Raw genomic sequence first — 20,522 nt, 5'->3', positions numbered from 1 at the left:
AGCTCTGTTTAAACTGTATTTCTTAATTCATGACACCTTTAAGAGTTCACGAAGATGTTTAGGAGCTGATTCAGTCAGAGCTTTAAAACCAAGAATAACATTTTAAAATCAATTCTGGCACGGACCGGCTCCCAAAGAACACAAAGCAGGGGTGATATGATCAAACTTCCGGGTGCCAGTCAAAAGTCTGGTCGTTGCACTTTGAACCATCCGGAGTCGATTTATATTAGATTGACTTAATCCAATATAAAGACAATTACAATAATTATGACTCAAATGCATGGATCGTTCTCTCAAACTCTGGAAAAGAAAGAAAAAAACTCTTGGCTTTAGTTGCCATCTCGGTTGGGAAAAAACAGAGGTTTTCATGGTGGTATGTGTGTGTTTTCACCAGGAGGGACCAGAGGAGAATGTGACTCCAGCATCTTCTACAGAAGAACTGAAGTGATGCTGTTTATTTTTCTGTTTAACACGCACACACGCACACTCATACAAACACGCACGTGCGCACACAAACACTTGACACATAAGGTTAGTATGGGACACTTAACACCTGTATTCTTCTGTGTTAGCGAAGACTATATCAGCATAGTTAAACACACACACACACATTCAGAATGATAAATCTGTGAGCGTGCAAACACAACTGTGTGTTGCAGATGTTGTACATGAGAAAAGTGTTGTTGTTTCTGTCTGCTGAAGTAACTGTACATGACATTCTGTTTATAAACATTCTGCTTTCACTATGAAAGTGTGTGTGTGTTTCTATTTTTCCAGCGAATCACAAAGTATGTTTCTTGCATGTTTCGAAAGCACAGAGGACTGTAAAGAACCAAGATGATGTTTAAATAATCCTCAGCTGTTCATTTATAACCGTTGAGAGATTCTTCAAATGGAAATGAGAGCAGCAGGGGTGACACACACAGGTTTGAGAGTTTCCCCATGATTCTCTTCTGTTGTTCAGTAATCCATCCCCGTTCAAGAACTCGCTGTTACTGGGCCAACTCTATGAAACCACACATAACGTGACGGTAAAATGAGCTGTGAATACTGCTTATTCATATCACAATACAAGAATGTGTTTGTGTCACACAGTGACCTTATTTAAACTGTTGTCCAGCTGCAGTCGGATTAAAATTTGACACTAAATTAAAAGGTGATCGGGTGCATTGGGCCATTCGTCACTGCTGACACGGCACACACTCAACAATTATTAACACCGAGGTGTGCACTTATTTTCCTTAATCATTAGACTTAGGTTTCACCTGGCAGATGGTCAAACGGAGGAGAATCCTCAAAGAAGAAGAGAACACGAAGAGTAATAATCCTGGAGCGGTTTGAGTAATCCTGAGATGGTTCAGGCGTGTTTGATATGTGTTGAGTAAACAGTATGCAAATGTGATTGACACAACGTGAGGTCGTATTTTTTTTATTAATGTGTGGAAATTTTGAATTCAAATTTCGGATTTTATGTGCAATGTGCTTAACAATTTTCAAGATATTCTTATAGAGTTGTTGAGTAGGCCTACATTCAAGGTTTAATTGCATTTTCTTCATGTAAATTAATACAACTTTTAAATTAAATCTTCGACTAAATGTAAAATAAAAAAGACGCTAAAGTGAAAGAAAGAACTTCTTAAAGCAGTATTACGACAAAATGTAAAAAAACTAAACACAATATTAACAGACAAGCACTTTGATGTACACATTTAGTTTACTTGCCAAAATTTTATGGAAATGTTATGTTGTTATTCAACACAAACAAACAAAAAATCTGAACATTTTCATTAATGCAAGCTGGAAGATATTAAAGTGTGTGTATCACGGGAATTCGTGACATTGTCACAAACTGTAATCTATTTATTCGTGTTTACAGACACGAATTTCCCCCTTTTTTCGTGATACCCAGCACGACTTTCAATCTAATGTAGTCTTAAACACGTACCTTTATGTGTATAAATATATATATATATACGTAACTTGATTTGAATTCATACCTATTTTACAAAGTGACTCATTCGTGTGAATTCCTATTTCCTACGATCTCATTTTTATGTTTTGACTTTTCCCCTTGTGACGTCAGGTTCAGGGGCGTGGTTAGGGGAGCCATTTATCGTTGTTTTGCCACCTCGCGAAACTCGCGTTTTTAGCAACATTTGTCTTTGAGGTTGTGATTTTAGGGTTTGGTGTGAAGTAAGGGGTTGGTTGGCCACATCCTAAAATATGTACGACTTGTTTTGATACCAGGTTATAAACATATAAATACACACGCAGTCTCTGTATTGAAACTCGTGGTGAGTGACACGAAAAGAAAGTCGTGCTGAATGACATTTAAAAAGGTCGTGCTCGCTGACACGAAAAAATTGGGATATTCGTGTCCATGAACACGATTAATAGATTCCAAATTCCGTGTCAATGCCACGAACTGCCGTGAGACTGGGTGTGTGTGCGTGTGTAGAATACACAAATGCAAATTTCAACTTCTCACCACAAGGTGTCATGTTTTGCTGTAAAACAGGAATGCCTATGATGGTTATTGAAACAGAAAATGTCATATTAGGTTTATTAAAGATCTTTTAGAATATTGGCTTTGCTTTTGATGTGAAAGTGTAAATATTTGCATCCCTGTCAGTTTGTGCGCACCAGTGATTCACAGTTTGGTCCTTTGATGTTTTTGACTGTCAATGATCTCTGATGTGGTGCTGGTTAATGAGTTCGAGAAGATCATTCCCATATAAACCTCCTTAACAATGTTCCTGTCACTTCAGAACCCCATCGACCGCTGCGAATGACATCACATCCAGACAGAAACACGGGTAAGATGCTTTCACATGACCTTTACATCGATTTATCAATATTCCCAGTGCTGCAAACCATGTGTCTATAATTCAGACTAATCAAGTCTTCCTTTAAACATTTAAGATTCATAAAAGCAGGGGTGTCACACTAAAAAGACTTCTCATAATAGGACAAATGTTTTACAATATTAAACCAGAATATATATATATATATGTTTATACATTTTTATAATATTATTCTCATGGTTCAAAACAAAAACATTCAAAGCTATCAAATGTTAGTCCTCATAAATATGTGATGTGTTCACTCAATAAGACTGAAGATCAGGCTGTATGTCAAATCAAATCAATGGACAAAATGAGCAAAACGGGTAGAAATCAAGATAATACTTCTATGTTTGGTTATTTTTAAAAACAAGCTCTGGAATATTTGTTGTTGAAATTGTGACTCTGGGGCCTTGAAGTCAAAAAGGTTGAGATCCAATGAACAAAACTTAAAAAAAATCTAATCCCAGAAGTTTTGTTTTCTGAGAAAAGGTCAAGCATGGTTTGTTTGAAGATTCTTTGTGGTTTATGAGATGCGGAGACATACATGCATGTTAACTGTGGTTAAAGTTTATATGAACGCATTCAGTGCTCGCTGTATTCTAGGGAAGCTTTCATTGCTGGTTTGAGATCAGTGTTGTGACTGATGTGATGCTTTATCAAAACCTTTGACTCTCGAGGCCTCATGTGGAGAGCCGGTCAGATGTTCACAGTGATGAAGGGATGGAGTACGTGCATGAGGCTTTGCTGTTCTCTTCTGATAAGAGGGATGTTTTAATGCCGGTCGATGTGAGCACAATGCAGAACTCATTCAGTAAACACGTAAAGTGATTCTCAGTGATGTTCCACATGCAGAAAAATCCGCAACGTTTCACTTTTTGGTCTGACATGACGGAGAGTAAATGATGAACGGCTTTATCTTTGGGTGATCTTCTGAACCCCTTTAACTATAGTTGACTACATATGAGTTCGTCTAGAATAGAAGTATTGAAGTCCAAAAGATTCCTCACTTAATGTCACATAATTCTGAACTGGAGCGTGTTTTGACAGAAGGTTTGCTGCAAATTCAGATCTTCAACTCTGAGTTTTTTTTTAGCTTGAAAGGTCTGTGGAAACTTTAAGATTCAAAAACTGAACAGTGAGAACAAACGATTTAACACAAAATGGTTGGACGGACTTTTCTGCAGATTCATTTACTAAAGAAAAAATAACGTTAGTCATGTGCTTTATTAGTTTACGTCTTTTAAACTAAAACTTAAAGCATGCTTTCAGTCTACTTTTTAAATACACCTGAAGGTAACTTTCCCTCTGTGTTTAGTTATAATATAACAGTTAATTGATGTATAATTTACATTCAAATTAAATGAAAACTACTCAACAGGTATAGATTTGCATTGCACTCTTAAAATGAAGATGCTTAAGGTTTTTCACAGTGATGCCATCGAACAGTGGTTCTCAAACTTTTTCGTTGCAAGGCCCACTTTGTTTACCGTGCATCCTTTTACGGCCCTCATAATAAAGAATAAATATATCAAACTTAGAATTTTAATTAAACCAAATACATATTCAGGTATACAACGCCCAGACATCAATACTTGGTTGATTGGCTAATTTTATTTATATTTATTACATTTTCTATCTTTCATGAAATGCCACAAAATCTGTGCCCCCCCTTGATTCATTTTGCGGCCCCCAGTTCGAGAACGATTGCCATTGAAGACCCATTTTGGTTCCACAAAGAACCTTTTTTTTCTTTAAAGCATCATCTCTATTTTACCTTTTTTATCATCTAAGTAAACCTTTTGTTGCCTTTGTGAAACAGAAAGGTTCCTCAGATGTTAAAGGTTCTTTATGGAACCTCTTCTCTGGCATCGAAGAACCTTTTAAAGCACTAGTGTGGTCTAGCAGAAGTTAAGCTTGTAGACAGTTTCAGAGTCAACAACATGAACGTTGCGTCCCAAATTAAAAAGTGTGCCAGTTTACAGACATAAGAAACATACTTATAAATACACATTCTTTTTCAGAATTAACTGGAGGTATACTTCATGTTTTGTTAGGGTAGTTAAGTAAATCGACTGGGAATATTTATGCATTTTAAATCCGTTGTTGAAGGTTACTCTTTGTGTAAAGCGAGGTGATAAAATGTAACACTGTTGTGACAGCTATCGTTGCTTACAAAGGAAAATTCCTTGTCATCAGTTCACTTTTTCAACAACCTCTAGTCACCTTTTACTTTCAACATGTGTCACCTGTATGTGAGAATGTGTGTATCTGTGTTTAAGGGTGATGTCTAATGTGCATCTGTGTCACGTGGAGTGCGTTGTGTCCTCGACAGACGCTGTAGAACAAGTACATTATCCATCATTCCCTTTAATTGCTCTGACATTCAAGAGCTTCTACTCTTAGAAACACATTAGTACATCGTCCTGTGAGAGCGTGTCGCTGACAGACGGATGCTCGAGGGTTACCGTCATATAAAACACATTTACCTGCTCTTAAATAAATCACATTTGAATGGCATCTGATGTGACGTTTGTGATCGTGATGGACAAATAAGTGTTGACATCTTTATTGTCTTGAAGGCTTTCAGTTATCTGAATGATCAAAATTGAGTAAGAAATGAAGGACGTTAACGGTAATGGATCTGTAATGACAGGAAGTCATTTGTTGAACAAAATGGTTCATCTGGAAATGAGTATTCTCGTGGTTTCTTACTTTAAACACATGTCGCTCTTTTGTAGTTCAAGAGATTTGATGGAATTCTCAGTTGTTTTCATTCACTTAGTCTCACATGTTTCTTCTAAAATTGAATCAAATGAGTTTAATTGTTGAAAATTGTTGAGACTGTAGGTGAAATCTGGATTTGTGTACATTTGATAAGAAACGTTTGAGTTCACGTTGAGATCTTCAATCATATTGACTTTTGATTGCAGACTTGACAAATCTGAGCTCAGTTTGACACATGGTTTGATCTCTACCCAGACATCATCATGTCTTCTCGACTCATCAGAATCACCACGACTGAACAAACTCTCAGTTTTAATGGTAAGATCAGAAACGCATTGCTTTCAAAACCTACAATAAGAACAGGTCATACTTCAAATGTGTAAATGTCATTTTGTTATTGAATAATACATGTATTATTGAAGAAACACTGAAATCAAGCCACATGTTTTACAAAATAAAGTTTGTTGCTGTCGGTTTCAAAATTCAGGTTGGCCTTCGTGGATTTTCGAAAGTCTAATGGTTACCGATGCTGCTCACTTGGATCTTTTGTTATTTAATGCGATGATGCTCAAACAGTATTTTAATACTTTCTCAAGCCCTTCATTCTGAACTAGTTGGGGATCACAACCTCAAAAAAGGCAGCGCGGCTCTCGACGTGGTCAACAGCTACTGTGAGCAGAACTTCACCGGTGCCGACTGTCCATCATCCAAACACTGCGAGGCAGGTGAGACTTCTCCCATCAAATGTTCTTCCTCTGAATAGTTCAGGATCTTTCATACCTCTGAAATGCTTCATTCTAACGAAAAACATTGTTAATAAACACTGGAACATTCTGTGTCTGTGATGATGTATCCAGTATCTATGAGATAGAAAGAGATTTGTTCTCATCTGACAGTGAACACAGAGAGCAGCGAGGACCGGCCAGGAGAAATGTCTCCGCTTATGAACATACTGAAGATTCCTGTTCTTCTTCTGCTTCTCTACGGCTTTGTGTGTTCTCTGGATGTCCTGAGTTCTGCCTTTCAGCTGGCTGGGGGTAAACTTTCTTCCTTATACACTTAAAAGAAAAAAATGCTATATAGCAATAAAAGTGATTCTTGGCTTGACTTCAAGTGCTTTTTAGAACCATATTTTGTTGCTTCTAAAGTTCTTCAGGTGTTCTTTGGGATGACTGAGGTGCTCTGTAGAACCACTGAAGATCCACACAGGGGCTTATCAGGTTCGGAAGCGTTGCACTTCAGTCATCCCAAAGAACCGCTGAAGAACCTCTGGAGAACCAAGATATGGTTCTATGTAGCACTTAAAGTGGTTCCCCTGTGATTACGAGTGTACTCTTAAAAATAAAGTCTCCTGAAGCTTCTTTGTCAGGTTGTGCGTTTCAATAAAGGACCTTCAACGTCCACAGAACATTTCTGTTTCATAAAGTGTTTGTTGTAGTGAAAAATGTTTGATCAGACCACTTAAAGAATAGAAAGAAACTGAAAGGTTCTTCAGGATCAAAAATGGTTCTTCCATGTTTTTTAGTGCTAGGACTTCAACAAAAAATTGACGCACACTTAAAGTCCCCCTGAACAGGAAGTTGCAATCGTTTTTACTTCCATAATCTGACACATTTCCGAGTTAATTTCAAATGAGAATATTAGTGGGCGTGGCTTGCGTTTTTCACTGCAAATTGATTGGATGTGAATAAACAGCTATATGAAACTGGCAGAAGACTGACAGTTGAAGGGGAGGAGTTAACAGATGCTCCGCCCAAGCCGTCTATTATACATCATTTGTAATTTCAGGGCAGAAGTGCATTTTTTTTTTTGAATGGAAGATTATGAGGGTACAATCATTTTTTAAAAGAAACTGACCCACATTGATAAGCTTTTTACTTCAAACGCTGCAATATTTCATTTTATTTCATCAATATAAACATTTAATTTTTAATTTCACTGTGAATTTAAAGTCAAAATGTACACCAAGTTTGAAACATGAGTCTTCATCGTTCTGGTGTGTTTCTCAGGTAAAGTGGCAGGAGATATTTTCCAGGATAATGTCATCCTCTCTAACCCGGTGGCAGGACTCATGGTGGGGATTCTGGTGACGGTTCTGGTCCAGAGCTCCAGCACATCCACATCTATAGTGGTCAGCTTGGTCTCATCTGGATGTAAGAGTCCCGTCTCAAATACAGAATCTCACTTTTTAGCCTTAAACTCTCTTAAAAAAAGTTGCTTCAGAAGGTTCTTCGATGCCAATGAAAAACCTTAGGTTTCCATAAAGTACCTTTGAGATCTGTGTCGGCATTGGCATCGCCGTGAAGAACCTTCTAGCACCTTTATTTTTAAGAGTGTATATTATGTTTTCCACCTAATTGTTTGTGTTAAATGAATGTATATCGCAAAAGTAAAATAATCTGTATTTGGGTCAATTTGATGAGAAACGTTGACGTTCGATTAGACAAATCTGAGCTCACTTTGAGATATTGTTGAGATCTCTTCTGAAAATCTAAGGGAGACAGAAAAAGTTTTTTTAGCTTTCAAACTTTTAAATGTCTTCTCATCCAGTTCAGATTTTCTGAAGATTCCTTCAGCGTAGCAGACGCATCTTTATGTATAGAATGGACGTTTTGAGCTCTCTGTGAGTAAATGAATTGAATCTAATGGATTTCAGGAGTGGGTGTCTGATTATTCATGCAGTTCACCGCGCGCCTTCTGTTAAAACGCGCCCGCCGTCTGCGCTCCAGCTGCACCTCCGTCTGCGTAAGAGACTTGATTACAGGCAATTACGGACGCTAAACAAACCATTGATGTTTCTTACATTGAAAGTGACTTGATTTAAGGGTCAGGAGGAGAATGTTTGTTTATCAGCATCAGAACTTGAGGGATGGAGATAGTTTGCTCGGGGATTTGATCAAACCTCTCATCGGATTCATCTTTGCGATACAAATCGTTCTGCGTCATTTATGTGACAGGCATGAGACGTATTAAATTGAGGTGTGATATTACTTTCACCTGGTGGATTGAAACTAATGGCCTATTCTCATTTCGTAAATCATTAATCACTCAGTTTGTGTAAGTAATTGTCATTTCTATGTGTGTGTGTGTAGTGCTGGAAGTGAAATCTGCTGTCCCCATCATCATGGGCTCCAACATCGGCACATCTGTGACCAACACTATAGTTGCACTTATGCAAGCAGGAGAGAGAAATGAATTTAAACGGTACAGATAACCACTTTAACTATTAGATCAAAATCATACAGACATCATTTGAGCATGCGACTGTACTCATCACACAAATGTCTAGATCTTTAACTCTACACACTAAAAATTGACTTTCTTAAACGTGTCTACACCACATGGCCGACGCGACGGGATCCGACAAGACGCGACAACTGCTTGTCCTTAATGGATTGTGACCCATTGTGGCACGTCGCATCCAGTTTGATTTATTAAAAGAATCTCGTGGGTTCTAATGCGTTCTTTTGTCTTGTATCGTGTCGCGTTTCGCCGAGTCCGGTGTAGACACAGTCTTACAGTGATAGTTCACCCAAGAATGAAAAAATAATTCTATCATTATTTAAAACCTTTATGAGCTTCTTTCTGCTGCAAAACACACAAGAAAATATTTTGAAGAATGTTGTGATAATCAAACAACACTGAACACCGTTGGCTTCCATTGTATGAACAGAGAACTAGCAAGACATTTCTCAAAATATCTTCTTTCGAGTAAACGCACATTCTGTTCTGTCTCTGTCCCTGGAAAATGATTAGATGGTGAAAAGTGGGTGTGTCGCACCATCTCTAATAGAAAATCACGCACTCTCCTATACTTTCTGCTTAAGAAATGTCACAGTGGTAAAGAATCGCTGGCCTTCTGTAACCTTGTATGTCCAAATTACTTTTTAAATGATTAAATACTGTTGACAAGCACTTTTTATTAATCATATTGGTTAGAGATTTGCATAACCCAGTGACAAACATAAAGTGTGACTAAAAATCACGAAATATGGAGAGATGCGGGGTTTCAGAAGAACAACAGCGATGATGTGAATGTTATTTTATTCTGAATTCAGATTTTGAAAGACTAAAACGTTTTCCCCTCTTTTTTTAACCCAAATCACATGAAAACAAACAAAAGAAATGTGACTCAGACTGAGCATTAGACGTCAGCTGTGCACAGTACGAGTTTTCTTGTGTTTATATTTGTGCTGAGGTTTTGACGTTCTCTCTTGACGTTTAGGGCGTTTGCGGGGGCAACAATCCACGACTGTTTTAATTGGCTGTCTGTCCTGGTGCTGCTGCCTCTGGAGGTGGCGTCAGGTGTGTTGAGTCACCTGGCCCGAGTCACAGTCAATAACTTTCAACTACACAGCGGAGAAGAAGCACCTGAGCTTCTGAAGACCCTCACAGAACCCCTCACCAAACTCATCATACAGGTGCGCGTGTGTGTGCATCTGTTTGTGTGCGCGCGTGGCAGTGTGTTTGTGTGCACGGGTGTGCATCTGTGTGTGTTTGTGCATCTGTTAGTGTGCGCGTTTGTGCATTTGTGTGTGTGTCCGCGTGTGTGCATCTGTATGTGCGCGCTTGTTTAAGTGTGTGCGTGCGCGCGTGTTTGTGCAACTGTTTGCGTGCGCGTGTGTGCATTTGTGTGTTTATCTGTGTGTTGCTCAGTGGTTGCTCAATCATAGCTCAGCAGACTACATTAGTTTGTCTGGATGTCTCATTTCCATGTGTAAAACTTTGCCTCTGATCTTTCTTTTGAAATCTGAATAATCATCACTTTTATTGACAATTGCGTTGGCTGTACATGTACAACATGTAAAAACAGTAAAATATGGTAATTATTATACAATTTAATAAAATATAAAGTAATGAGCACTGTGAGTATACGGTAAAAAAGTCAATATCAAAATGTAATGGACATGCTCTTCATTTAATGTGAAATGGTTGAGTTTATTAAATCTCTGACATTTAATCTCATACTTCGGTAGGTTTGTAAATCTAAGATCGTATTTGAAACCTGGTGACAAGAAATTGAATTCTCAGTGTTGTGTTATTTGCCTTTGCATATTCATTTTCATGATGCTTCATCAAAGAAATTACCAAACAGACAAAAGTCTCAGTTTAGTTTTTATTTCAGATTCAGATCTCAGTTCAGATGTCACTGAATAATTGTGCTTCTTTTAATCACCTAAGAAATGTTGCAGAAAATCTCATCCACTAAAAGAGCAGTCTCTGAGGAGTTGCTTAAGCAAATAAAAACAAAAGTGTGCTCTCATTTAGATGGAAATCGTGTGAGTGTTTGTGTTTACGTGTACGTGTAGGTTAGTGAGTGTATGTTTGTGCACAGTACTTGTTCATGTAGGTTAGTGAGTGTGTGTGTGTGTGTGTGTGTACAGTATGTGTTCATCTAGGTTAGTGAGTGTGTGTGTGTGTGTGTGTGTGTGTACAGTACGTGTTCATGTAGGTTAGTGAGTGTGTGGTGTGTGTACAGTACGTGTTCATGTAGGTAGTGAGTGAGTAGGTGTAGGTAGTGGTGTGTGTGAGTACAGTACTTGTTCATGTAGGTTAGTGAAGTGTGTGTGTGTGGTGTGTGTACAGTACTTGTTCATGTAGGTTAGTGAGTGTGTGTGTGTGTGTGTGTGTACAGTACGTGTTCATGTAGGTTAGTGAGTGTGTGTGTGTGTACAGTACGCGTTCATGTAGGTTAGTGAGTGTGTGTGTGTGTGTGTAGAGTATGTGTTCATGTAGGTTAGTGAGTGTGTGTGTGTGAGTACAGTACGTGTTCATGTAGGTTAGTGAGTGTGTGTGTGTGTGTGTAGAGTATGTGTTCATGTAGGTTAGTGTGTGTGTGTTTAATGTATATTTCAGCGTTCCTGCTGAGATATGCAGCATATATTCTGTCCCTGGTTGCATTTTGTCATTTCATAGCTATGGTGACACAGAAAGTCTTATATTGACTGTGGCGTCTCATCCTTCCAGCTGGATAAATCTATAATAACAGGCATCGCTCTGGGCGATGAGAGCTTACGGAATCACAGCCTTGTCAAGGTCTGGTGCAGATCCAGCCTGTTTGTGGTAAGACACACATTTCTTATTTCTTAAGTGTCTTTTACCTGCAAACCTGAACCATCCCACAATAAAAAGTGTTTGTATGATTATACAAATTTTCAGTTTATGCCATCATTTTTTGTCTTTGGGTTTCAAGGTGAATGACCTGGACGTATTCTTGATATGTTTAGTTTGATTGACTCAAACTCTCTCAGGAATTTGCTAGAATTAACGGTTTATACAACATTTACACATTATCAGAAAAGTAAAACATCTTACCAGGTGATGTGTTGTTGGTCATCATAAACACAACAACATTCTCCAAAAGATTTCTGTTTATACCCATAGAAGAACTTTCATGATTCATATAGAAATATGTGCTATAACTGATATTCTGTTCTGTCTTTACCTAGTTTGTTGTGCAAAGTCAAAGCTAGAGAAATATTAACATATGGAAACATAAAAAGCAAATTAAAAATTTAAGTTACAGAATGAAGAAGTAATCTCTCTCACTCTCTCTCATTCTCTCTCTCACTCTCTCACACTCTCTCTCTCTCGCTCACAATCTCTCTCTCACTAACTTACTCGCTCACTCACTCTCTCGGTCTCTCTCGGTCTCTCTCTCTCTCTCTCTCTCATCTCTCTCTCTCTCTCTCACTCACTCACTCACTCACTCACTCACTCTCTCTCTCTCTCTCGCTCACAATCTCTCTCTCACTAACTTACTCTCTCTCTCTCTCGTCTCTCTCTCTCTCTCTCTCACTCACTCTCTCACTCACTCTCTCACTCACTCACTCACTCACTCACTCTCTCTCTCTCTCTCTCTCGCGCTCTCACTCGCTCTGTCACTCACTTTCTCTATCTTTCGCTCTCTCTCGCTCTCTCTCTTCTCTCTCGCTCTCTCGCTCACTCTAGTCTTCAGTGAATGTGACAGTTACCCGTAACTGCTCTGGTGAATTGCATTGTGGGAAAGACAATCTCACCTGGATCACACAGAACTTCACCAATCAGATCAACACAGTGAAATGTGAGTCTGATCTTAAAGTAGCTGCACTACTAAAGAGAAAGAGTTTTATTTATGAATGTCACAGATAGAGTCTTTATCGTTCTAGACCTTCACAAATTCAATGCTTTCACTGTCTGTTGGTTTATTCATAGTAATATCAATATCAACCACTGGATTATATAAATATTGGTAAAACATTGCGCATACAGTAAATCATGAAAATTCCATGTAAATGCAATGTGTATATCATTACAGAATAAATCAAAAATATAAATGATTACAGAATGCTCATTATGTTGCATATAACGTTGGACAGATGAGGTTAGTAAGAGATTTTATGACACGGCTATCATAGTGTTTTCCTATAATTGAAAAATGATCTGATGAAATGTACAAACAGTATTGTATTTCCAGACCAGTACATGTTTATTTGTTTGTAAACTGAGTTTAAAATGACTTTCTATGATAATCGGCCATACCACGCTAGATATCACGATGTTCTGTAGCTCAGTGGATAGAGCATAGCGCTAGCAACGCCAAGGTCATGTGTTCAATCCAAGGGATTGCAAATGTAAAGTATAATGCAATGTTAGTCGCTTTGGATGAAGGCGTCTTCCAAATGCATAAATGTAATTGACGGTTGTATTTGATTCTGAAACCTTATGTCTTTGGTTTTCACAGGCAGGCATCTGTTTGTGGATTCGGGGCTTTCGGATCTGACCGTTGGGCTCATTCTATTGGCCGGATCTCTAATTGTCCTGTGCACCTGTCTGCTGCTGATAGTCAAAGTCCTGCATTCCCTCCTGCAAGGTCAAGTTGCAAAGGTCATTGAAAGGGTCATCAACACGGGTCAGTAGCATTTGTAATTGACAGACAGGGCGATAACAAGAGTTACTGTAGTTTTTACTGGTAACATCGAGGATGTGCACACCATATATTGTAAGACAAGATTGAAGAATTTATCAAAATAAAAGAGAATTCTTCTGCAAATCACTAACAATGAAGTGTGTTAGCATCAAGCCATCAGTTTCATGTACATGAATAATTAGTGTGAATTACTGAATGGCTTAATATTTGCCTTCTGCTTTGATAACCGCACGCTGTCATGCTGACACTGACTTCACATGGTTTTGCGGAACCCAATGATCCGTGTTATTCCTGCATGCTTTCCAAAGAGCATCTTGTGGAATCTGACCTTTCATCCGAAGATGTTAACCTGCTCCGTGTCATCAATTAGATGACATTTTACCCAGAGACCCCGCAGAAGTTTTACATAACATCAGTTTTACATTATCGAATTAATACTTTTCAGGTGTAAATGTTTCAGATTCTGAATCTTAATGCTCGAGTAAACAGCCGGACATTGTTGTTTCTAATGTGCTCTTAACAGAAAACTCTGTTCACGTTATTTCAGATTTTCCTTATCCTCTCGGCTGGCTGTCGGGATATCTGGCGATGTTAATGGGAGCAGGAATGACCTTTATCATCCAGAGCAGTTCTGTTTTCACATCGGCTATGACGCCACTCATAGGTGAGTCTCTAACAGGCGATGTTATCTAAAATGACTGCCGGAAGAGCATTAGGCTGCATTTAAAGGTAAAAACACATTCATAATGTGTCTGTCGGCAAAACACATTGCTGAACTATAATCCCCAGACCCCTAAATACTGTTTTTTTAGTAAATGAAAGAGAAGTTTCTTTAAAATGTCACAGAAATAATATTTCAGACAGCTTTCGAAAATCTGCCAAGGGAATTTTGCCGTCACGGTAGATGTGCATACGGAAACTAAATAAGATTTTTGTGCGGTTGAAAACTATAAGCTTCGCAAGGTTATTTGGGGGATTTTAGGTTCTGCGCTCTCTGTAAAAGTTGTTGGTTAGAATTAGGGAACCCGATTTTAATGATTGAACAGTTTGCTTTGCGATTAATGAACAGTGATAATCAGCAGATTAAAGTTTACTTTTTAGTGCTGGTTCATACACAAATGAGCCAAAATATGAGCGATGACTCCAGGTACAGTAGGCATCAGTGTTTGGTCAGTTAGTTCTGGTTAAATATTAACCGTAATGTCACCCCTGTGGGTTTAGATTAAATGATGGTGTTTTCCCTTAAATGATTTCGTTATTAATGTACTCCTGCCCGCCTGGTTTATAATTCATCAAGTGACACATGATTATGCTAATTTTTTACTTTTAGCCAATGGGAATTCCCTCTTTGAGATCATCGTTTATTTAAGGTTTATTTAAGGTAATAATTGAAGAGTTGGTGTCATTATTAATCATTGTTAAAAAGAGTATTAAAACAGCCGTCAGCGCGGATGAAGGACAGACAACCCATTAACCTCAACATGAAATTAAACTCATTTATTATGATGTAGAAACATGAACATTATTGATCAGTTTGATCTGCTGCATTTTAGTGTTTTTAGAAATGGTTCAGTAATGCGATTTAATAAGAGAGTTAATGATCATTTAAATACAGATCAATGGGGCATGTTGAATTTTAAAGGTCCAGTGTGTCGTTTTTTTGGGAGGAACTATTGACATAAATGCAATATAATATACATAACTTTGTATTCAGAGGTGTATAAAGACCTTACACAATGAAGATGTTTTTATTATCTTAAATTGAGCTATTTCAATCTACATACACCGCGGGTCCCCATACATGGAATTCACAATGTTGTTTCTACAGTAGCCCTTACAGGACAAACTGCTCCACAGAAAGCGTTTCATAAATACGTTATCTCATTCTCCAAAGAAGCAAAACATGATGACATCTTTGTCCCGTGTCAGTTGCCATTGTGCTTCAAGGGAGGAGTGGAGTGGTTGCAATTCACGACCTCACCACTAGATGCTGCTAGAATGTCCACATGCTGTTGCGCCTTTAAAGGTACAGTTTACCCCAAAAAGAATTTTCATATATGGGTGAACTGTCCCTTCAAGGCTTTCAGTTGAAAGTCCCTTGTTTTTTCTAGCAGGGACTTTGTTTGTCTATTCCAAACACATTGTGCAAAACTGTCATTACTTAAAATCCATTTTGTGCTTTTTCTAAGTCAATTAATGATAATAATTTTTCATTAAACTGTTGATACTTTGCACTCTAAATATTTTATTGTTGAATTTAGGAATTTTTGGGGATCAAAAAACAAGTTTTGCTTTAGAAACATTCAGTGGGGTCAAACATGTGTCAACTTGCATACTTTTTTTGCATACTAGCAGCCTCCCCTCGTAGATGTCTGTATTACTGACAACAGAAGCAAAGGATGACATTTTCACATGCATCATTCTCTAAACGTGACCTATGACCCCTGCAGGTCTCGGTGTGATCAGTCTTAACAGGGCGTACCCTTTGACCCTGGGTTCCAACATCGGCACCACCACCACAGCCATCCTCGCAGCACTCGCCAGCCCCAGAGAGAAGCTTCCAGCTGCGTGCCAGGTACTGATGCCAAAATACTGAGAGACAACAAAAAAGATGGATAGAAAGCCATTTCAGAAAGCTCAATCTTTTAATTGATTGATGTCTTCAATTATATATTTTATATATTTCTATATGTTTTTATTCATTTTAATTTTATATATTTTTATGTTATGTTGTTTATTTATAATTTCACTTTTGCTCGTATTTAGGCTTAAGGGGTTTAAACCCATATAGATACCTCATTAGCACTTGTTTCTCTGGGTCGGCATAAGTCATCCGCCATATTGGAATGGTGAATAGTCATTGCAAGTTGTCCATTGGCAAGCACAACTAGTTTGATTTTGTCCTCTCAATTCTCCTACAGATAGCCTTGTGTCATTTTTACTTCAATATTTTTGGAATTCTGCTGTTGTATCCAGTTCCCTTCACTCGACTGCCCATCCGTATGGCAACAGCGCTGGGTGAACGCACCGCAAAGTACCGCTGGTTTGCCGTTCTCTACCTGCTGGTGTGTTTCCTACTGCTGCCTTTTCTAGTGTTCGGCATCTCTCTGGCAGGCTGGCAGGCCATGATTGGTGTGGGAGCGCCGTTTGCGGCGGTCACGGCCTTCATCCTCCTGATCAACCTCATGCAATCCCACAGTCCAGCACATCTGCCCAAAACGCTGCGCAGCTGGGACTTTCTGCCCCATTGGATGCACTCGCTCAAACCGCTCGACAAACTCATCACCAGAGCGACCGCCGTGTGCTGCATCACGGGTCGATTTAATGCGAGCGCGTCTGACCCGGATGCGGTTGTTGTGACCCCAGACGTATTAAATGTCAAACCTGAAATGTCCGTTTCCAAGGGTAGGGCAGAACAAGGGTATGATAACCCGGCTCTGTCCATGCCTGAGGAAATTGAGCCGAGGGTGTTTAAACTTCGAGGATTAGAAAGATGCAACAGCACACCGTTATAAACCAATAGTAGACTTATCTAAAATACACTCAACCATCATGAGCTTTAGTGTAACTACGGTCTCTGTTCCAAAACCTAGATGCCTAATAAATAATTAAACCTATGATGAATGTTTCATCCCAAAATGCTGGGTTGTTTTAATCCATTGTTGGGTCAAAAATTCACTGTAAACAAAATTTTAATTTTACATAATTTTTCTATTATTATTTTTTGCAGATTTTGCACGTATAATGTCAAGAACTTTAATTTTACATAATTGTAATGTACAGATTTTTCATGTTAAAAAACCTAGAATTACAGAAAAATGCTAATTTACAATAAAAATGTAAAACATGTAATTTTACAGGAAAAACTGTATTTCTGGTAGAAAATGTTTTTTATATCACATTTTTTTACAGTGTTATCCATTTTGTGAGTAAATTTGACTCAGCGTTTGGGTTCGTCCCTTTTAGACCTAGTGCTGGGTTGAAATCTGGGTTATCTACAGTACTTTCCCATAAAAACACAGTACATATATTTAGTGCAATGTATACAGTAAGCAAGTGAAACGGTCAGAGAAAAGTCAGAGAAATGCTGCACTGTAAAAAAACAATCAAAAACTAAAGTTAAACAGCTTCATTACATTTATAAGTTAAATAAAATTACCTTTGAGTCAATTAAACTTAAATTTTATTGAACTGACTTAAAAATCAAGTTGTAAAATACAACTAGATATTTGAAGTCACTTGAATATAATTTAAGTTCAATTAACTTGTATATTATCTTATTTAACTTAACTATTTAAGACAGAATCTTTTACAGAGTAAAATATCTTCTATCTTTTAGCTCTAAACATTAGCCTAAAATTTATTTCTGATAGTCAGTAAAAGTTCAAATTAAGTTTTAAGTCTAATTTCAAATGGGTTCCCTTGCCGGTTTTTGGTACAGTATATATTTGTATGCTTATTAGTGCAAAACATCTTTAGGTTAGCATGTGCTAAACTGTAATGAATTGTGTCTCTTGTGTGCTTTGCATTAGTTGATAGCAAAAAAGTAATGTACTGTATTAATATGAATATCACAGTTATTTTACCTGTATTTTACATTTTGCACTGCATTAAATTACATTTTAGCATTATCAGAAATGTCCGTAAAATTAAGGAAAATGTACTAGTCATTTTCTGCCAATACTTTTGACGTGATTATTTTTTTAATCCTTGTTGTTATAATGAGCATGGGGTTGCTGGCTGTATAGGGAACATTTGAAATCATCTGCCTATGTAAGCACTAAGCAGACATTAGTATGACAGCTCACTGTGTTTCGGAACGAGGTGCTTATTCAGACTCAAAATGCACTTATTCAGCAAATCAATGTGATTTTATTCATAGCAATATATTTTCTGTTTATTTTACGTGACGCTGTAGCTCCGGCCCTCAGCATCTGTGTGAAATCTAGGCGGGTTATAAATATTTTGAACGATTATCTTTTTGTCCTGTAAAATGTTTTTAAAGAGCCCTGTACTGATTCAGCAGTTTGAAAGAGTGTGTGCGTCCACATACGGCGTCTGTATGGCACAAACACCATAACTCGAGGCTCTCAGCCAGCCTTGGGTTCTTAATTAAACATATTAAAAAAAAGAAGCAGCCTTTATTATTGCATCAACGTTTTCATGTTAAATTCCAATACGAGACCAGATATGTGAAAATATCAAATTTGTGTGGTCTGTTAAGGTTACAACATTTGCCACTGCATATTTGCAAAAAACTGAAAAATAAACCAATTGTGTTTCTTTTGTAAAAAAATAAATAAACTTGATCCATCACAAAGGACTATAGTTTCTATGCAAAATCTTTTATTTATCTTTTCAGAGTTTTCCTCATCATACCATATCAAAGTTTCATTAATAACTTCTGTCATTTGCCATATTTCCAAGTGATGGGATGGTGAAAAGGAAGCATTCTGAAGTGCAATATTCATAATGCTTTTAATATTCTATTCTGAACTTTGCAGTGATGGAATTTAAACAGCACCTGGAGAGCTGAATTGACGGATGAGAGCCTGCGTGCGGAGCAGAAGCTCACTAATGAACTGAAGACTGTTTAGATGATGTTTCAGAGAGAGTCACACAAATAGACTTTTTCCCATTCTGACAGAGGATAAGATCTAGAAAAAACAATGCAGATTGCAGACAGATGCTGTCTGGTGTAACCGTGTGTTTTCTGTGTTGTGTTGATGTCGAGTAAAGCTTGTGCGTGTGTGTATCTACAGTAAATAGAAGAGAGAGAGTGATGTGAGATGTGAGAGACACAGACAGCAATCTGAATTCTTCTGATGGGGTCTGGACTGAATAACAACATGAAGCTTGTTAAGAAACATGACTCGGAGAGAATCAGTTTCTCACTCCAAAGAGGTGCATGATAAGAAATGAGATTGAAGTTTGTCAGCTATCATTCTTGTTTCTGTGTTTAGGGATGAGTCATAATGTCATGATCTGCTACTAGAACTTCAGCATCACTGTAAAAAAAACTTACTTTTACAGAATTTTCCTGCTATATTTTACGGGTTTTTAATGTATTTCTGAATACAATCAAAAAACTTAAAATTACAGATAAAGACTGCAAATTAACATTAAAAACCTGGGGGGGTGTCAAGTCATTTTAAAGCGAAAATATATTTTAAAGTTTATTTCTGGCGCCCAGCTGCGAGAATATTTTCGTTTTTTAAACAAGATTACATTTTTACTGTTTATTTTTTAAATAAGGTCAAAAACTGTAAAATTACAGGAGGAGAAAAACAGGGAAAACGATTTACTATATATATAAACATCCTTATATCCTGTAATTTTACAGGAAAAAAATATTATTTTACAGTATATTATTTATGCCAATCCAACTCATAGAAAACATTTTTATTCCTTATTTTTAGTGTCTTCCTCTATTTTTCAGGAGTGTATGTGATTTTAGGAGCGGTGAAAGTTCAGCAGCTGTGTGAGATCTGTCAGTCAAAAAAATGGACAGGTGTAAAATACCATTTAACCGATGCTTTCTAACCAAAACGACAAGCATTACATGAATAGTTTGTCTTTTCTCTTTTCTGCATCCCTAAGTGATAATTCTTATAATAATGTTCTGTATTTCTGCCGTAATATTGTTCGTCACTGAAAACAATCGAAACTCTCTAAACTCTGTTGAAGTTGTGAAGAACACATGAGCGGGTAGTTAAACATTCAAATAGTCACTGTTTATAAACGACAGTACTTATATCTGTTAACGTAGTGTCACAGAATCATTTACCAATCTGGACTTTACAAAGTTAAATATAATCTTTCAATCTGACTGTATACGGCTGGTAAACCTGTTGGATGTTCAAAAAAGGAAAACCGTTGACCTTTTCCACCATGTAGTTCTTTCTAAAGGCTCTGTGACATGATCCAACTCAAACATATTTTCAGTGGGTAATGACAGCAGAATCCAGATACATGTGAGCTTTATTAAGGTCCGAGTGACTAGTTTGTGTTCCAGGTGGGGGAGATATTGAACACGTCGAAGG

At 37.6% G+C, this 20,522-nt stretch overlaps 1 protein-coding gene across 3 annotated transcripts; it reads left to right on the top strand.

Annotated features, from left to right (window-relative positions):
• The first annotated feature begins 877 nt into the window (after positions 1-877).
• slc34a1a (solute carrier family 34 member 1a) lies at positions 878-17,348 on the top strand. 3 transcript variants are annotated; one of them, XM_056769651.1, is made up of 14 exons: positions 878-926; positions 2,769-2,816; positions 5,826-5,888; positions 6,167-6,295; positions 6,467-6,607; positions 7,580-7,723; positions 8,663-8,774; positions 9,796-9,991; positions 11,538-11,633; positions 12,522-12,633; positions 13,294-13,461; positions 14,027-14,143; positions 15,930-16,054; positions 16,401-17,348. In XM_056769651.1, exons 1-14 carry the CDS (start codon positions 893-895, stop codon positions 16,992-16,994), a joined length of 2,079 nt encoding a protein of 692 aa, XP_056625629.1. In that variant the 5' UTR covers positions 878-892; the 3' UTR covers positions 16,995-17,348. The 3 variants fall into 3 exon arrangements, with proteins under 3 accessions (XP_056625629.1, XP_056625632.1, XP_056625630.1); XM_056769654.1 differs by lacking the exon at positions 878-926 and having other exon boundaries at positions 2,775-2,816; positions 5,777-5,888; positions 6,185-6,295; XM_056769652.1 differs by lacking the exon at positions 878-926 and having other exon boundaries at positions 2,775-2,816; positions 5,777-5,888.
• The last annotated feature ends 3,174 nt before the right edge of the window (positions 17,349-20,522 follow it).

This window comes from Triplophysa dalaica, chromosome 16 (genome assembly GCF_015846415.1).
Source record: "Triplophysa dalaica isolate WHDGS20190420 chromosome 16, ASM1584641v1, whole genome shotgun sequence".
NCBI lineage: Eukaryota > Metazoa > Chordata > Actinopteri > Cypriniformes > Nemacheilidae > Triplophysa > Triplophysa dalaica.
Note: the sequence above shows the minus strand (reverse complement) of the source record. Positions and strands in the feature narration are given on the sequence as shown.